This window comes from Chiloscyllium punctatum, chromosome 1 (assembly GCF_047496795.1).
Source record: "Chiloscyllium punctatum isolate Juve2018m chromosome 1, sChiPun1.3, whole genome shotgun sequence".
Lineage (NCBI taxonomy): Eukaryota > Metazoa > Chordata > Chondrichthyes > Orectolobiformes > Hemiscylliidae > Chiloscyllium > Chiloscyllium punctatum.
Genome location: NC_092739.1, coordinates 91,836,231 through 91,855,272, shown reverse-complemented (window position 1 = coordinate 91,855,272; position 19,042 = coordinate 91,836,231). Strand labels below are relative to the sequence as shown.

Sequence of the window (19,042 nt, the reverse complement as noted above, 5' to 3'; positions counted from 1 at the left end):
GCATATGGCGTACTGGCTTTTATTGGTAGAGGAATTGAGTTCCGGTGTCCTGAGGTCATGCTGCAGTTGTATAAGACTCTGGTGCGGCCGCATCTGGAATATTGTGTGCAGTTTTGGTCGCCATACTATAGGAAGGATGTGGAGGCACTGAAACGGGTGCAGAGGAAGTTTACCAGGATGTTGCCTGGTATGGTAGGAAGATCCTATGAGGAAAGGCTGAGGCACTTGGGGTTGTTTTCATTGGAGAAAAGAAGGTTTAGGGGTGACTTGATAGAGGTGTACAAGATGATTAGGGGGTTAGATAGGGTTGACCATGAGAACCTTTTTCCACGTATGGAGTCAGCTATTACAAGGGGGCATAGCTTTAAATTAAGGGGGGGTAGATATAGGACTGATGTTAGGGGTAGGTTCTTCACTCAGCGAGTCGTAAGTTCATGGAATGCCCTGCCAGTAGCAGTAGTGGACTCTCCCTCTTTATGGGTATTTAAGCGGGCATTGGATAGGTATATGGAGGATAGTGGGTTAGTGTAGGTTAGGTGGGCTTGGATCGGCGCAACATCGAGGGCCGAAGGGCCTGTACTGCGCTGTAATGTTCTATGTTCTATGTTTGTGAGACATGATTTCCCAAAGCCTTGTCTTTCCAAATGCATGTACATCCTGTCCCTCAGGATTCCCTCCAACAACTTGCCCACCACCGTCATCAGGCTCACTGGACTATAGTTCCCTGGCTTGTCCTTACCACCCTTCTTAAACAGTGGCACCACGTTTGCCAACCTCCAGTCTTCCGGCACCTCACTTGTGACTATCGATGATATGAATATCTCAGTGAGAGGCCCAATAATCACTTCCCTAGTTTCCTATAGAGTTCTAGGGTACACCTGATCAGCTCCTGGGGATTTATCCACCTTTATGCGTTTCAAGACATCCAGCACTTCCTCCACTGTAATATGGACATTTTACAAGTTGTCACCATCTATTTCCCTACATTCTATATCTTCCATGTCCTTTTATTTGGCATATTTTCAATTCACTGAAAATGCATCACGATTAAGTTTGTTTTCATATGCCACATTATGGATAATTGACAATACAAGTGAAATCTGCAATACCAATATTGTCACTGTGAAAGCCCTACCTTAATCACGCCTCTCACCCTGAGGCTTGGTGACCCTCCAGGTTAAACTCATCAGCTGAGGTCTTTCTTCAATGAGAGAGTTTGCCATGGAGCTCAGACTATGGCAATTTCCAGTAAAACGCAACTGAAATTTTAATAAACTGTTTTAGCAGTGGGCATACACTTTTTTTTCCCATTGGTACTAAAATGAAAAAAGTATTGGTGAGGCTATCTTTGTTTGGCAAGAAAATTTAGCTTCTACCTTCTATTCTGATGTATTCAGTATTATCACTTTGACAATTTGAGAAATGTTACATATTCCATCATAATTATGAAAGAGATGCTGACTGCCCATCCATCACGTTAGAATTGTCTGGAAGCAATTTTTTTTTGGTTTTCATACCATTTTGACTAGATCCTCCAGTAGAAATGCAATATTGGTTCTGTATATTGTTCATGTTCTCTTTGATAATGGAATTCTGAAAAACTAAACATATAATTTTTTTAAAGCCTTACTGTCGTGCTCTCCCCAGTAGTAAAACATTTGGTTGTAAATAAATTAAGTCTGTTTTTCTTTCTAGATGGATCAGATCCTTGGCAGTATAATTGAGATGTGGGTTGATCGAATGGATAACATAACACAGCCAGAGAGACGGAAACTTTCTGCATTAGCATTACTTTCACTCTTACCTTCAGAAAACAGGTAAGCAAGTGCTTTTTAGTATAACAATCATATCTACTTACAGTATTCTCTGTCCTGAGTAAGAATGGTGCTTATTTGAGCTTTCAGTTGACTGTATTAAGTTAATTATTTATATCAGAGGTTAGTTTGATCAGCATTGTTTACTGTCACTTTCATACTTTGTAATGTTATTGTTTTTTGTGATTGTTTGCCATTTATGATTCAAAATTCCATTTTTTGGAAAAGAATATTGGGAGAAAGTGAGATTCTGAATTTGCAATATGTGCTGTTTTTTGTGGCTATTATCATTTCTATGATCCCTGTTAAGACTTGGTAATTTGGTAACTTAAATTAAGAGGTAAAGTTTGAAGAAAATTACGACATTCCTCCATTGAATCTACATTACTTTTATCAGCTGCAAATACTCTAAACTACTGTCAAGGAAATTGTCTTCTTTTAATTCTGAAAAGACTGAAAATAGCTATTCATTTTGAATCTTAATAGACACTTCATTCTCAAGGAACCAGCCTAAAGCTGTTCTCAGCTCCTGATGGTCTTTTGTCCTTTCACTAGCTCCAAATCCCAGAACTAACTTTGCAGTGGGGTAATGTGGGAGATAACCTTGCATGTGCCCAAGCTAAGTGGATCTTCCAAACTCCTGGTAAACCCTCACAAACGTGATCTTTTCAATCTGAGCCTGACCACCTCCCCCCACCCTCCACCGTCATTCATTTTGGTGAGCAATAGACTCATCGCTTTCTCTGCTTCAGTGTATGAGCTGCCTCATAGATGGCTGCAGACTGAGAATTTCCAAGTATCTCAAAAACCTACCAGTAATGCAATGGCTTTCTGCACATTTTTTTTCCCCAAAGCTTTGTATCTGAGTAGAAGTACAAATTAGCATCATGTATACCCCAAACTCCATGCCGTGAAAGAATTAGATAAAGAGATCACAATTTAGCCATTTATGAAAACTGACATTGATAACTCCATTCTATGAGACTTCGAGATAGCAATCTAACCACAGTCAACAACACAACTACGGTTGTCCAGAAATGCAAATGTCTTCCCCCATCTCAGCAAGTCTCACAACTTTTGCTTACTGTAGAAACAAGAAGAGCCAGGTTTGTTGTTGTACAGAAGTCAGTCAGCCATGTGAGCACTTTGATTGCTGCAGTTTACCTCAAGTTAAAGAGACAGATCCCAAATTTCATAAAGTACTATGTGTAAGACAAATATATATTGAGAATTACGAACAATTTTAAGATGCAAGAAAAATTACTGTGGTTATCTTGCAAAACATGGAAGTATACCTTTGCATTTAAAAATAAATGGATTATGCTGCTTCTCTTGACATTACCTTTGGTTCATAATGACCTGAAATCTAAGGAGTAGTTAGATGATTACGAAACAGTGGCTCAGATTTTGTGTCAGCGGCAAAACGCTGGAGCTTGCAGCTGACCTGTAGTAAAGCTGCCAACAAGGTTTGATATTGCCTGTGGCATTTTTTTGCCTATCCTAATGTTGGTTTGAACCTAATGCCAAGTCAAGGGGATCTTCAGGCATTCATTAGCAGTGATGTTACCAAGCAGAGTAAGCACCCAATTCTCAAGACAGAGACCTAAAAGTAAAATGCACTGCTTAATGTTCAATTATAAATTTTACAGTAACTGCAATAAAGATTGATACATACCAATTATAAATTGAAACAGCATAAGCAAACATTATATTTTTGGTATTTTAAATAATGGAACTTCTTATCATAGGAAAATTTAGCATGAGTCAAATATAACATGAGTTTTTCTGGGTTATGAAGGTTGCTAAACACCTTGATGACAGTATATTATGAACCTAGTTGCACTTCAGAGCATGGTGATTTTTAGCAAGGATATAGAGGAGAAACTTTTATCAGTTCAGCGATTTCTAATGATTCCGATTCACAAAGATGTCAGCAGCAGATTGTAAGAACAGAGGAGTTTTTGAATTAGTGTTTGTTTGCACATGCAAGTACATGACATTGTTGATTTCACAGAGTAACAGTGCTGCCAGTCCTGTCAAAACAATGTTTAAAAAAAACCTTGCTGTTATTTTTGCTAATAGAGCATGCATAGATAGCAGATCATTTTTGGATAATTTATGAACATGTTACAATCATGACAACTCCAGGCTTAATATTGATTTCACCGATTTTTAAGTCATAACATTGCCTCATTTTGTTGCATGTTTATGCCTGTTAGCTTTTTCTTCATGTCTTTCTTCTCTTACTTGGCATTCAGACTGCTACCAAATTATTCGCAGCTTATCTAGACATACAGTATAGAGGATTACAGTCCTACAGCACACAGACAGGCCCTTTGGCCCAAGCTGATCCATGCTGACCAAAATGTCTATTCACAAATAACCCCATTTCCCTGCACTTAGTCCATATCCTTCTAAACCTTTCCTATCTGTGTATTTGTCCAAATGCCTTTTAAATGTTGTTAATGTACACACCTCAACCACTTCCTCTGGTAGCTCATTCCACATATGTACCGCACTCTATGTAAGAGAGTTGTCCCTCAGGTTCCCTTTTATTCTTTCCCGTCTAACCTTAAACTGATACCCTCTGGTCCTTGATCCCCAAACTTGAGAGAAAGATTGAGTGCATTCACCCAATTCATGCCTTTCATGTAATTATACACTTCTAAAAATTCGCCTTGTCTTCTATGCTCTGAAGAAAAAAAAAAGCTCTAGCTTGACCAACCTCTCCCTAGAACTCAGACCCTTAAGTCCTTGTAAATTTTTTTCTGCAGACTTTTCAGTTGAATAACATCCTTCCTATATCAAGGTGATAAAAACTGGACATAATACTCGAAGTGCAGCCTCACCAGTGTCCTGCACAACTGCAATATAACTTCCCAACTTCTATACTCAATGCCCTGACTGATGAAGGCCGGTGTGCCAAAAGCCTTATTTTCACTGCCCTGTCTGCCTGTGACTCTAGTTTCAGAGAACCGTGCACCTGAACTCCAAGATCTCTCTGTTCCACTACCCTCCTTAAGGCCCTACCATTCACCATGAAAGCCCTACCTTGATTTGACTTTCCAAAATGCAAGACCTCACACTTATCTGTATTAAACTCCATTTGCCCATTCTCATCCCACTTTCCCAGCTGATCAAAGTCCTGCTGCAATTTCTGATAACCTTCCTCACTGTCCATAATACCACCTACTTTAGTGTTATCTACAAACTTAGTAATCATGCCTTGTACATTCTCATCCAAGTCATTGATAGAGGTAACAAACATTAATGGGCCCAGCACCGATGTCTGAGGCACTCCACTAGTCACAGGCCTCCAGTCCAACAAGCATCCTTCCACTATTATCGTCTTTTTCCTACCATCAAGCCAATCGTGTATCCAATTTGCCAGCTCCCCCTGGATTCCATGCAATCTAACCAGAGCAGCCTACCATGCGGAACCTTATGAAAGGCCTTACTGAAATCCATACATACTACATCTACCACCCTGCCCTTGTGAATCCTCCTGGTCACTTCATCAAAGAACTCTAACAAATTTTTGAGGCATGATCTTACATGCACAAAGCCATGCTGACTGCTCCTAGTCAAACCCCGTCTTTCCAAATGCCTTATCTCTTACTTCTCAGAATCTTCTCAAGTAACTTACGTACCACAGATGTTAGGTTTTCTGGTCTATACTTCCCACATTTTTCTTTGCAGCCCTCCTTGAATAAGGACACAGCATTTGCTACCTTCCAGTCTCCTGGGACCTCACCCGTGATGCAAAAATATCAGCTAGGGCCCCCACAATTTCTTCTCTCGCCTCTTGTAATGATCTTGGATATATCTGGTCAGAACCTTTGTACATTCTGTACTGTGAAATGGACTGTCCCCGAAATATCACCACTAACTTCTCCAAGATCGCAAGTCTTCATGCCTTTCTCCACAGTAAATACAGAGCTGAAGTATTCATTGAGGACCTCACCCATCTCCTGCGGTTCTACACATATGTGTCTTCTTTGGTCCTTGGGGGTGGGGGGGGGTTCTGTTCTCTCTCTCGTTATTCTTTTTTTGTTAAATATACTTAAAGAACCTCTTTAGATTCACCCTAATATTCTCAGCCAAGGCTATCTCGTGCCCTCTTTTAGCCCTTCTGATTTTCTTCTTCAGTAATCTCCTGCATTCCCTATATACCTTCAGGGATTTTCTTGATCCCAGCCACCTTTACCCTGAGCTATGCCTCCTTTTTTTCTGGCCAAAGCCTCAATATCTCTTATCATCCAGGGTTCCCTATTCCTGCCAACCTTGCCCTTCACCCTCACAGGAACATAGAGACCTTGAACTCTAGCTATCTCACTTTTAAAGGCCTCCCACTTGCTGGAGGTCCCTTTGCCTACAAACAACTCCAATCAAGCCCTACAAGTTCCTGTCTAATTCCACCAAAATTTGCATTACCCCCATTTGGAACTTGAACCTGTGGTCCAGTTTTGTCCCTCTCCATATATTTTTAAAAATTAATAGAACTATGGTTACTGGTCCTAAAGTGCTTCCCACCACTGTTACCTCAGTCACCCATCCTGCCCTATTTCCCAAGAGTAGGTTGAGTTTTATCCCTTCCTGAGTAGGACTCTCTAAGTACTGTTTGAGGAAGTTTTCCTGAACACACTTAACAAATCCCACTCCATCTAAGACCATAACGCTATGGCAGTCCCAGTCTATGTTAGGAAAGTTAAAATCCCCTACTGTGACGACCCTATTGCTCCTGTAGGTCTCCTCAGTCTCCCTGCAAATTTGTTCCTTTTAATTCCCGTTGACTATTAGGGGGTCTATAGTACAACCCCAATAAAGCCACCATCCCCTTATTTCTTAGCTCCACCCACAAAGCCTCACTGGATAATCCTTCAGTTATTTCATCTCTGATTACTGCTGAGATACTCCCCGTAATCAAAACTGGAACTCCCCCTCCCCTTTTTCCACCCACCACTGTCCTGCCTAAAGCACCTGTACCCTGGCACATTAAGATGCCAGTTCTGTACCCCCCTTAGCCATGTTTCTGTAATGGCTATAATATCCCAGTCCCATGTACTTTTCTATGCCCTGAATTCATCAGCCTTACCTGTCAGCCTTCTTGCATTGAAATAGATACAAGTTTAATCCAACAGGTATTTCTTGCTTGCTGTTGTGTTCCAGCCTGACCTGTCTCTTCACCTTACTATTTCTGATTATCTTACCTCCTTCCAGCCTCATACTTGCCTCCCTGCTGTGGAGGATCCTGTCCCCTGCAAATCTAGTTTAAACCCTCTCTTGCAGCACTAACAAACCTGATTGCCAAGATATTGGTTCTCCCTCCAATTCAGGTGCAACCCATCCCTCTTGAACAGGTCACCTCTGCCCCAGAAAAGATCCCAATGATCTAAAATTTTGAATCCCTGACCCCTGCACAATTCTTTAGCCGCACTAATATTCATCTGCCATATCCTTCTGTTCTTATCCTCACTAGCACATGACACTGGAGATAATCCAGAGATTATCACCGTTGAGATCCTGTTTTTTTTTACATTTTTGCTCTCTATAATAACTTTGCAGGACCTCATCCCTATTTACCTATATCATTGTGCCAAGGTGTACAATGACTTCTGGCTGCTCATCCTCTCCCTTGAGAACACTCTGCAGCTGCTTCAAGACATCCTGGACCCTGGCACCCAGGAGGCAATACACCATCTTGGATTCCCGTTTGCAGACACAGAATCTCCTGTCTGTCCCCCTGACTATCGAGTCTCCTATCAATAAGGTCCTGTCTATCTTTACTCCTTCCCACTGTGCCATAGAGCCAGTCACAGTGCTGGCTACTGCTGCTTTCCCCTGAATGGTCATGCCCCCAATGGTATCCAAAATGAGTATACTCATTTTCAATGGGAATGGCCACAAGAAATTCCTGCATTCTCTGCTTACTCCCTTTGCCTTTCCTGGTGGTCACCCAGCTACTCTCTGCCTGCACCGTAGGTGTGAACACCTCAGTAAAACTCTATGAAGCGCTCAGCATCTTGAATGATCCTGACTCCATCCAGCTTCCTAACACTGTCTCCCAGAAGCTGCAGCTGGGTGCATTTCCAATTTCTATAGTCATCAAGACCGATGGGAGTCTTCCTGAGCTCCCACATCCTGCAGGAGGAACATGTGACTGCCAAAAATCTCTCAACGCCAGGTTATAGTCCCAAAAGGTTTATTTGGAAGTATAAGCTTTCAGAGCGCTGCTTCTTCCTCAGATAGTTAGTGATCTGTAAGACTTCTGTAAGACTAAAGAGTAAAGTTAAAGGACTTTACCTGAGATTGTCAGTACATTTTTGCTGAGCCACTGCTCTCCAAAGCCTCTGAAGCCACAGGCTTATTACTTACTCTCCTATCAACAAGTCCAATAGCACATCTCTCTAACCATCCTCGCCCGGTTTTGTTTTGGTTCGAAGAGATGGGAAGAGGGGGGAAACATTTCAGTGATATACTGTTTGGCCTTCAGCATTCCTTGATACCAGGCCCCCAATGATCAGTGCAGTTGACTGCTTCCAGGCTCTAATGTATGCACCGAAGTGATGCCTCTCCCTCTCAGTCGCCCTCTTGTTTGGTTCTAATTAGTATTCCCAGATTGTTAAATTATGGCTTTCAGTATTTAGAGTAATAGAAATAAATTGAAAATATTCTATAAGTAGACTAGTTTCTATGATATATTATCCTAGTTGACTTCATATTTTGTCACATGCTAGGTGAAAGAGTATAATGTGTAATAAGAGCTGGAAGCTTCTGGAAGCACTGTAAACTGCTGTTGAAAATGAGTAGAGTTTGAATTTTCCATGTTTATTGTTTCATCAATATCTTGAAAGCTGGTGAGATCACAGAAGTAGATACTTTGATCTTGTCATGACCCATTAGGAGAGATATTACATTAGTCTGTAGTTTGTACTGACATTGATATTGTGTTGCTGAATCTCATAGTTTGATGTTTTTGTAAGTTTGTGATGTGATTTCAACTGGCACTGAAAGCAATACATGTGACTGCAGGTTCAACATCTGATTTTTGTTTCCTCCTTTTATTCTGTGTACACATTAAAATAAACTTCATTGTTAACTAAAATCACCATAGACATTTTCCTTTGCACATTGAATTCTGTGATTATTGTAAGAGTTTTCAGGCATCAGAGAGACCTTGTAACTTAAGAATTTATTTAACAAGAATTTTAAAGGGAAGCTAAACTTACTGCTGATTTTTGGTTTTGGAGATTTGGATTTGAAGATAGGAGACATGGTTAGTAAGTTTGCGGATGACACCAAAATTGGCAGTACGTGGGTAGTGAAGAAGGCTATCCAAGAGAGTACAATGGGATCTAGAGCAACTGGACCAGTAGGCTGAGGAATGGCAGCTGAAATTTAATTCAGATAAATTCCACTATCCGGTAGATGATGGCTATAGGAAATTTTAAAGATTCCCCATTTATACTTAATGAAGAAAGAACATGTGGTTAAAAACTAAGCAGGACAAAAAGAGACATATTAAATGTCTCTAAACTGAGGAATTAGAATTTTTTTAAAAAATTGAGGGGACAGGCATTTTATATATAAAAAAATCAAAATTGCTATCTGATTATGCCTCTCAATGTCTCAGGAATATTTATGAAATAATCTATCATTTCTTCCTATACCAATTAAAGTTAACACTGCTAATAACTGTGCTAGGACTTAGAATGAAGTAGATGTTGAGTACCTTGATTAAATATTTCTTATTGGTGTTCATTTACCCTGAGTAAGGGAAGAACTGCATCAGCATTGTTAATGATGGCAAATATTGTAAAAGCATTGACTGAGATGAGGACTTGGGAGACAGTCACCACCAGCTAAAAGTGAGTGAGATGACTGTCGCTCTTTTGTGCTGGTGACTGCCAGGAGAATCCACAAACAGTCAACAGGTTGTAAGAGAGAGGGAGCAGACACCAGATAAAATAGTGTGAGGAGAAAAGAAAAGAAGTCTCGAGTGATAATACAGGAATTTTTGAATTGATTGAGCAGCTGCTTTAAGGACTGTGCTTCAACTCCAGTACTTTTAAACAACAAATTTATAACCTGGCAGAGGGAAAGACAGAAGTTATAAGCAGAGAAGGAAGCTGATTTGTGAGTAAGGACAAAGAGTTTCTACTAATCTCCAGATTGAAGTAAATGATGTAAGATTAAGGTTATATTAAGTGAAGTAGCTTAATCAACAAACATGAACAAACCCATGTGCAGGAACTATTACTGGGGAAATGAGCTTGAGCTCCAGGTTTCACAGTTTGAGCTGTGACTAGAAGTGTTGAGATGCATTCTCGATGCAAAGCTCCATATATAGCATGTTCACTTCAGAAAATGGGGATCTGGGTGCAGATAGTGTTATGGACCAGGTCAGACCCCCTCACACATTTCAAGAAATTAGTCCAGACCTTAACTTTGCTAGTTGTTTTAAGCAGTTGTAATATGGATATTCCAGGAAGGATATGGTTGGTCAAACTACATATTTTTAAACAAAGCAATTTATTTATAATTATCAAATGAAACACAAACGAAAAGAACAGAATACGTAATAACTTAACCTATTGAAAAACCCAACAGATCATCTCAACTTAATGATGCTGTTCCAAATACTTGCAACAATCCCTATAACCACCCTTTGGCTTAAAAGATAAAATCAAACAGGGTCTTACAGGAGAGAAGTCAGCGAGAGAGTACCAACATGGACCTGCTTCTTTGTTTCCAGCAGCTTCAAAAACCACTGCTAAATACCAAACCAAATCAGAGGAAAGCTGAGCTGTGAGAACTGGCCACTTCCCTTTCATTTACAAGTGTTTTTTTTTAACTTTTCTTTAAACTACTTCACTGGGTAGTAGTTACCACAGTCTTCAGGCTGTCAAATGCCTTCTGACAGACTGCTGTCCACTGAAACTTCTTGCCTTTCTTTAGCAATTCAGTGAGTGGAGCAGCTCTATTGCTAAAATTCGGGATGAATTTTCAATAAAATCCACTCAATCCCTATCTTCTGAAAAAAAAAAGTGGGCGGCACGGTGGCACAGTGGTTAGCACTGCTGCCTCACAGCGCCAGAGACCCGGGTTCAATTCCCGCCTCAGGCGACTCTCGGTGTGTGGAGTTTGCACATTCTCCCCGTGTCTGCGTGGGTTTCCTCCGGGTGCTCCGGTTTCCTCCCACAGTCCAAAGATGTGCAGGTCAGGTGAATTGGCCATGCTAAATTGCCCGTAGTGTGAGGGGTAGATGTAGATGTAGGGGTATGGGTGGGTTGCGCTTCGGCGGGGCGGTGTGGACTTGTTGGGCTGAAGGGCCTGTTTCCACACTGTAAGTAATCTAATCTAATCTAATAAAAAACTGTAGTACTGCTCTTTTTGCCAATGATATGGAAAATACACCAATTACCTTTGTTTTTTCATCCTGTACGGCCATTTGTCCATTTCCAATAAGATGGCTCAGGAAGGTGACTTGGGCTTTGGCAAATTCACTTTTAGTCAGGTGTATCACCAAGCCTGCCTTCCAAAGTCGATCAAACAATTCTGATAAATGTTGCAAATGTTCCTTCCATGTGTGACTAAAAATCACCAGGTCATCAATACAAACGACACAATAATCTTTTTGGCAATCCAGCAACAACCTTATTGGTTAAAATCTGAAATGTGGTTGGTGCATTTTTCATATTAAATGGCATGTCTTTAAACTGATACAGTCCATTTGGCATTACGAAAGCCGAAGTTGCCTTTGCTCTTTCTGACAAAGGTACCCGCCAGTATCCTCTGAACAAGTACAACTTTGAAATATAAGTTGCTTGTCCCACCTTCTCAACAGTCTTCCAACTGCAGAATTGGATATTCATCATTTTTCGTAACTTACTGACTTTGCGATAGGCCACACATAACCATTGGGTACCATCCTGGTTTTGGCACCATTACTATGGGTGAGCTCCCGTTGCTGTAATTCACTTCGATTATGTTGTCTTGGAGCATGCGTTCAATCTCCTTGTGAACCTGTATCACTTTTAGAGGGTTATGCCTTTAAGGATGTTGCTTAATCGGAACAGCATCTCCTATATCTACATCATGCAAAATGAGTTTATTGCTTCCCAGCTTGTTTCCACATATCTCCCCAGGTGGCAGTAATAACTCAGGTCATTTCAATTTTCCTCTGGAAGGTGACTTAATAATTTACCCCAGTTTTTGACAACTTCCTCATTGTCCAATTTAATTTGAGAAATGTCCAATTCTTCCCTCTGAATTGTAACCAATAACACATTCGCCTCTTGCTTTCCTTCCCTGTCAGAGTACCTTCTGAATGTATTCATATGACACACCCTGTGAGATTTCTTTCTGTCTGGAGTCCTTATCAAGTAGTTTGCCTCACTCATTTCCTTTTGACTTGATAAAGGTTCACCTATCACTGGAAGTAACACTAAGACCTTATTCCCAATTGCAAAATTGTGATTATTAAATTTCTTGTCTGCTTTCTGTTTCATTGTATGCTGTCATACTTTTGCATGCTGTCTAGCCAACTTCCCCATAGTATTTAATTGTTCCCTAAATTTGACACATAGTCAAAAAATGTGGTCTCTGACTTCTGACTTACCAATTTCTCCTTAATCAGTTTTAGTGGACCTCTCACTTCATGCCCAAAACTTAATTCAAATGGACTGAGTTTGGTCGATTCATTTGGTACATGTCTGATTGCAAAAAGCACAAACAGAATTCCCTTATCTTAGTCATCTGGATAGTCTTGAATATAAGTCTTCAACATGCTCTTTAATATCTGATGCCACCTTTCTACCACTCCCTGCGACCCTGGATGGTACACTGTAGATTTGAATTGTTTTATTCCTAAGTTGTCCATAACTTCCTTGAATAATTTTGATATGAACTTTGACCCCTGATCTGATTGTATCTCTGTGGGTAGTCCATATGTAGTGAAAAACTTGTGTAATTTCTCTACATCCTTTTAACTGTGATATTGCGTCATGGAACGGCCTCTGGAAATCTGGCGGGCACATCCATTAATGCGAACAAATACTGATTTCCATTTTTAGTTATAGTTAGGGGGCCTACACAATGACTGCAGATGCTGGAAACCAGATTCTGGACAAAGGGCTTTTGCCCGAAACGTCGATTTTACTGCTCCTCGGATGCTGCCTGAACTGCTGTCCTACACAATCAATTAAGACTCTTGTAAAGGTTCTTCAAATGCAGGATATGTATTAAAGATATGCATTTTATTACTGCCTGTGTTTTTCCAATTATCTGACGTGTGTGACATGTTTGTCAAAATTCAACTACATCTTTGTGCAGTCCAGGCCAGTAAAAATGTTTTTGTATTTCAGCTTGTGTTTTTCTCACTCCTAAAGGACCCCCTAGCAGTAGCTTTTGTGCTACTTGCAACATCTCCTTTCTATACCCCACTGGCAGTACAACTTGATGACCTTTTTTGCCCATTTCTCATCTGCCTGAATATATGATGGTCTCCATTTCCTCATTAATATATCATTTTTGAGATAATAACATTCAGAGATACATTCGGATTCTTTTTCTGCGTATGCCTTCTAATACAATTGCTTTAAATTTTCATCTTTCTCCTGGAATTCCGTTAATTTATCTGAGCTAAAGATGTCTGTTTTGTCATTTATCTGCTCATGGTTTGTCTTAACCATCTGATCAAACAGGTTATCTGCTAATTCCACTTCAACTTTCTTCTCTGTACTCTTTGATCTATCCAGTTTCAACTGGTGACTTTGTGACCTTGTTACCACACAATCAGGAAATATCCCAGGATATGTGTCCTGCCATAGTTCAGTTGCCTGAATTCCACTGGCTTTTCCTCCACTGTAGGCAGCACTCCCACCTGTGAACCAGCTATATCGTTAACAAGGATAAATTGTATTCCTGGAGCTGAGAGTTTATCCAGTACTCCTATCATTACTTCGCTGGACTCTCTAATCTCACTTTACATAATTGAGCGCTGTTTTGTCTCACTGCCAATTCCCGTTATTAGTACCTTTTCTGGCATTAGTCCTTCAGAAGTACATAACTCCTCATTTTTCAGCATAACAGATTGAGAGCATCCTGTATCTCTTAATATTGGAACCTCTTTACTGTTGAGTAAACTTTACCTTCACAGGCATATGGTTTAAGCAACCTCCTTAACCAACCTCCGACCAGCTTGTACATTAGACAATAGACAATAGGTGCAGGAGTAGGCCATTCTGCCCTTCGAGCCTGCACCACCATTCAATATGATCATGGCTGATCATCCTGATGGCTGATTATTCCGGTGCAGCTTTCTCGCTTTCACTGTGCTTTCCATTACCACTCCAACAAAATTCACTGGCTTATTCAGTTTTACTACATCTAGCTTCTCAGTGCGTTTCTTAACCCAACAACATTGTTATTTCATGTGGCCTACTTCATTGCAGTGAAAACACTGGAGGTTATTAACCTCTCTGTCCTCTTCAAGTGTTTCCTTTTTATCCTGTGGTAAATTATCCTTATGATCTTCACCAAGATCTATCTTTCCCTTTCTATGTGAGGACTTCGCTTTTCCCCAATTCCTATCCCTCACAGATTGAAATTGATTTTGGAAGCTAAACTTTGATTTATAGACCAACTCATAATCATCAGCCATTTCAGCTGCTAATCTTGCCATTTTAACTTCCTGTTCTTCCACATGAGTTCTCACTACTTCAGAAAGTGAATTTTTGAATTCCTCCAAAATAATAGTCTCTCTAAGAGGATCATAGGTTTGCCCTATTTTTAATGCCCTTATCCACCTATCAAAATTACTTTGTTAAATCCTTTTAAACTCAATGTCAGTTTGACCAAGGTCCTTCCTCAGATTCCTGAAATGTCTGTAGGCTTCTGACACAAGCTCATATGCACTTAAGATGGCTTTCTTCACCTACTCATGCACCCCAGGTTCCTCCTCTGATAAGGATGTGAGTACCTCACTAACTCTACCTACAAGTTTTGTTTGGATCAACAAAACCTACATGGTCACTGGTTGCTACATTTGTCTAGCCACCTTTTCAAATGAAATGAAAAAGCCTTCTACATCCTTCTTATCAAATTTAGGCAATGCTTGAATATATTTAAACAGTTTCTCACCAGGCCTCTTGCTACCATGGGTTTGCTCATCCTCACTCTCTTCCTCACTTAGCTTACCTTCTGCCTTCATCGCCATCCTTTTAAGGTGACTTTCCTGTGAAGTACCAATTTCTGAAGTTCAAACTCCCTCTCTTTCTTCCTTTCTTCTCTCTCTCTCTCTGTTCTCTCACTTTGTCTTTTGTTCTGCGAAAGCAATTTGTCCATTTCCTCTTTTCTCTGCTTTTAATTGCAATTCAAACTATTTAATTTCTGTTGCCCTTTCCTTGTCTTTTGCCTGTAACTCAAGTTGTCATTTTCAATTGAATTTTAGCCATCTCTAAATATTCTGTTGGCATTTCTAGCAAATTTAAATGTGAGCTATTGCTGTAATTATCTCTCCTTTTCTCAAAGAACAGACAGCCCCAAGCCCAGCTTGTCTGCTAATTCCAATAGTTTGGCCTTAATTGCCTTTTGTAAAACCCCCAAAGTCACTTCTTTCACCCCCAGAAAACTCTTGTGACTGAAGGGGTCATTGTTATCCCAAGCACTGTTCAAACCAACTGAATTCAGTGCCCAGAACAAAAGAGTCCAGTACCTACCACTTGCTGCCTTCGAGCTCAACAACCCTAATCCCAATTTTGAACTACTGAACAAACCCCGCAAAGAGCCCCCAATCTGTTATGGCCCAGGCCAGACCCCCTCAAAACATTTCAAGCGTGTAGGCCTGACCCTAACTTCCCAGACCCATGTTCCCGGAGGGAATATGCAGTTGGTCAAACCACATAGTTTTAAACAAAACAATTTATTTACAAGATTACCAAATGAAATGCAAACAAAAATGAACAGAATACAGAATAATGTAACCTATCCAACAGATCATCCCAACTTAATGATGCTGTTCCAAATACTTGCAACAATCCCCATAAGCACCCCTTGGCATAAAAAGTAAAATGAAGCACAGGTTCTTAGGAGAAAAGTCAGCGAGAGAGTACCAACATGGACCTGCTTCTTTGCATCCAGCAGCTTCAAAAAAACCACTGCTAAACACCAAACTAAACCAGAGGAAAGCTGAGCTGTGAGAACTGGCCACTCCACTTCCATTTGCAAGTGTTGTTTTAAACTTAAAAGCCTTTTGCCTGAGGCAATATCTATTAGCTATAATCAAATTGGCCTTAAAGCCCTTCAACATTAGACTTTCGGAGTCAGAGTCTTTATGACCTCTCTGGGGGGAAAAAAAAAGCCAAGGCCAACATAACCTTGTTAAAGGCGTAGCATCATCATAGTAGGAATGGGTGACTGCCAGGCAGTCCAAGAGAAACAGTAAGGTAATGCAGGAGAAGCTGGAGGTTCTGCTCATTAACCAGATTTCTGTTCTGGATATCAGTGAGGGCAATGGAGCCTTGAAAAAGTGCAGCAAGAACCAATCCTGTGGCTTGCCTGTACATGAGGGGATGAAGAAGAGAAGAAATGCAGTACTTTGAGGGATTCTTTATTGAGAGGAAAGGTGTTTCTGCAGCTGTCAACATGATTCCAGCATGGTTTGTTCCCTCTCTGCCTGACCCTAAGGTTAGGCATGTCACAGAACAGCTGCAGGCTCTCCTACGGGAGGGCAAACAGCCAGTAGGCATGCTCCACACTGGTACTAACAACATAGGTAGGAATGGGAATGTGGGTCTCCAATCCAGATTTCAGAAGCTCTGTAGAAAACCTGCAGGCAAGTCCACGCAAGTAGAGATCTCTGATTAGTCCCAGTGCCAGATGCAAGTGGATACTGAAGTAAGAAGGTCAGAACAATGAATGATTGGCTGGAAAAGGTGCTACAAGGGGAAAGGCTGTAGCTTCCTGCGATATTGAGGCTGGCTCTTAGCATTGTGTCACCTATACAAGACATACAGGTTACATATTACCAGGTCTGGGATTGAGCCATTTCAACACACCACCTTGTTTCCTGGCCAACATCCTTGTCTCAGGCTTACTGCAGTTCTTACTGAAGCTCAGCACATGTTGGAAGCACAGCATCTCATTTTCCGTTTGGGAACTCTACAGCCTTCTGGACTCAAAACGAGTTCAACAACTTTAGCACTTTGGCTTCTTCGATGTCCTTACCCTGACCCTCACTTCCAGGCTTGGAATAGGCCTTATCACATAGTCTGCTGTTATACACAACCCATTGTTAGCCACGAACAGTGAATAGCTAGTCCCCATGAATAGCTAGTCCTCCTAGCCTGACTGTTATCCACTCCTTTGTCTGTCCAACTGCCCTTGACTCTCTTTAGGCTCTATCCCCACCTATCATTTACTCCATACTTCCTCACCCCACCCTATCTTCTGCATACAAACCAATATTTTCCTAGCGACCATCAGTTCTGAGGAAGGTAAAAACAATGACTGCAGATGCTGAAAACCAAATACTGGATTAGTGGTGCTGGAAGAGCACAGCAGTTCAGGCAGCATCCAACAAGCTTTTGCCCGAAACGTCGATTTCGCTGCTCGTTGGATGCTGCCTAAACTGCTGTGCTCTTCCAGCACCACTAATCCAGTTCTGAGGAAGGGTCATTTGATCTGGGATATTAACTCTGATTTCTCTACACAGATGCTGCCTTGCCCGTTGTGCTTTTCCAGCAATTCTGTTTTTGTTTAGGTCTGGGATTCAGTTTGGAACTGCTGTTGAGCAAGTTTTAAATGAACTCAGTATGGGTATGGGAACCAGGGGACAATTTAAGAAAGCCTTTCTAGGAAGTTAAAAATCTCACAACACCAGGTTATAGTCCAACAGGTTTAATTGGAAGCACACTAGCTTTTGGAGCGACGCTCCTTCATCAGGTGATTGTGGAGGGCTCGATCATAACACAGAATTTATAGCAAAAATTTACAGTGTGATGTAACTGAAATTATACATTGAACAATTGATTGTCTGTTAAGCCTTTCATCTGTTAGAATACAGTGATAGTTTCACTTCTTTCATGTGTAAATCACAAAACCCTTTTTTTTAAAAGTTGCATTCTCGGGTTAGCTGTTAACAATGGTGATAGCTAGACAATATGTTGAAGTTGTCAGCCCCCTGTGTTCTCTGTCTATGACCTGATGTTTAGAATGATTCCAGTCTAAAAAGTGAAATAACAGAGTTTTACATAAATTCATGCAGTTTTTGAGCTCAGAGTTCTACATGAATGTATGTGGTTTTTGAGCAAAGTGCAATGTAACTCTGCAAGTACAAAAGAATTCACCACACAAAATATATGTGTGCATGTGGGTCTTTGTCTGTGTGTGTGTGGGGGGGGTGGGGGGGTGGGTGGGTCTGTCTGTCCGGGGTGGGGATTGTGAGTGTGAGAAAGTGTGTGTGGTGAGTGCAGAGTGTCTTAAGTCTGTGAGGAAGTGCATGTGTGGGAGTGTGGGTGTCTGTGTGCATGTCTGTGTGTACCTGTGTCAGTGTGTATGTAGGAATATCTCTGTGTGTATGTGTGTGTGTAGTGCAATGGTGATCACCTGTAATGTGACATGAACCCAAGGTCCTGGTTGAGGCCCTTCCTATGGGTACTGAACTTAGCTATCAGCCTCTGCTGCCTGTCCCAAAGTCCACCTTGGAGGATGGTCACCCGAAGGTCCGAGGCTGAATGTCAGGTCATAATAACAGTTGACAATCAAGCTCATAGGAGAAAGTGAGGACTGTAGATGCTGGAGATCAGAGTTGAAGAATGTGGTGCTGGAAAAGCACAGACGGTCAGACAGCCGTCCGAGGAGCAGGAGAATCGATGTTTTGGGCATAAGCCCTTCATCAGGAATGAGGCTTGTGGGCCAAGGGGGCTGAGAGATAAATAGGAGGGGATGGGGTGGGGGGAAGGTAGTTGAGAATGCAATAAGTAGATGTAGGTGTGGGTGAAAGTGATAGGTCGAAGAGGAGGATGGTGCAGATGGGTGGGATGGACAGATAGAACCATTCAAGAGGGCTGTGCCGAATTGGAAGGTTGGGACTGAGAGGAGGGAAACTGGTGAAATCTACATTGCTTCTATGTGGTTGGAGGATCCCAAGGTGGAAGATGAGGCGTTCTTCCTCCAGGTGTTGGATGGTTAGGATTTGGTGATGGAGGAGACCCAGGACTTGCAGG

The 19,042-nt window shown here is 41.2% G+C and overlaps 1 protein-coding gene across 1 annotated transcript in view; it reads left to right on the top strand.

Annotated features, from left to right (window-relative positions):
* ipo11 (importin 11) overlaps window positions 1-19,042 on the top strand; it is a 410,923-nt gene that overhangs the window by 248,724 nt on the left and 143,157 nt on the right. The window contains exon 26 of the mRNA XM_072570976.1: window positions 1,696-1,817. Within this exon, the coding sequence (XP_072427077.1) occupies window positions 1,696-1,817 (122 nt within the window). The remainder of the gene's footprint in view (window positions 1-1,695; window positions 1,818-19,042) is intronic.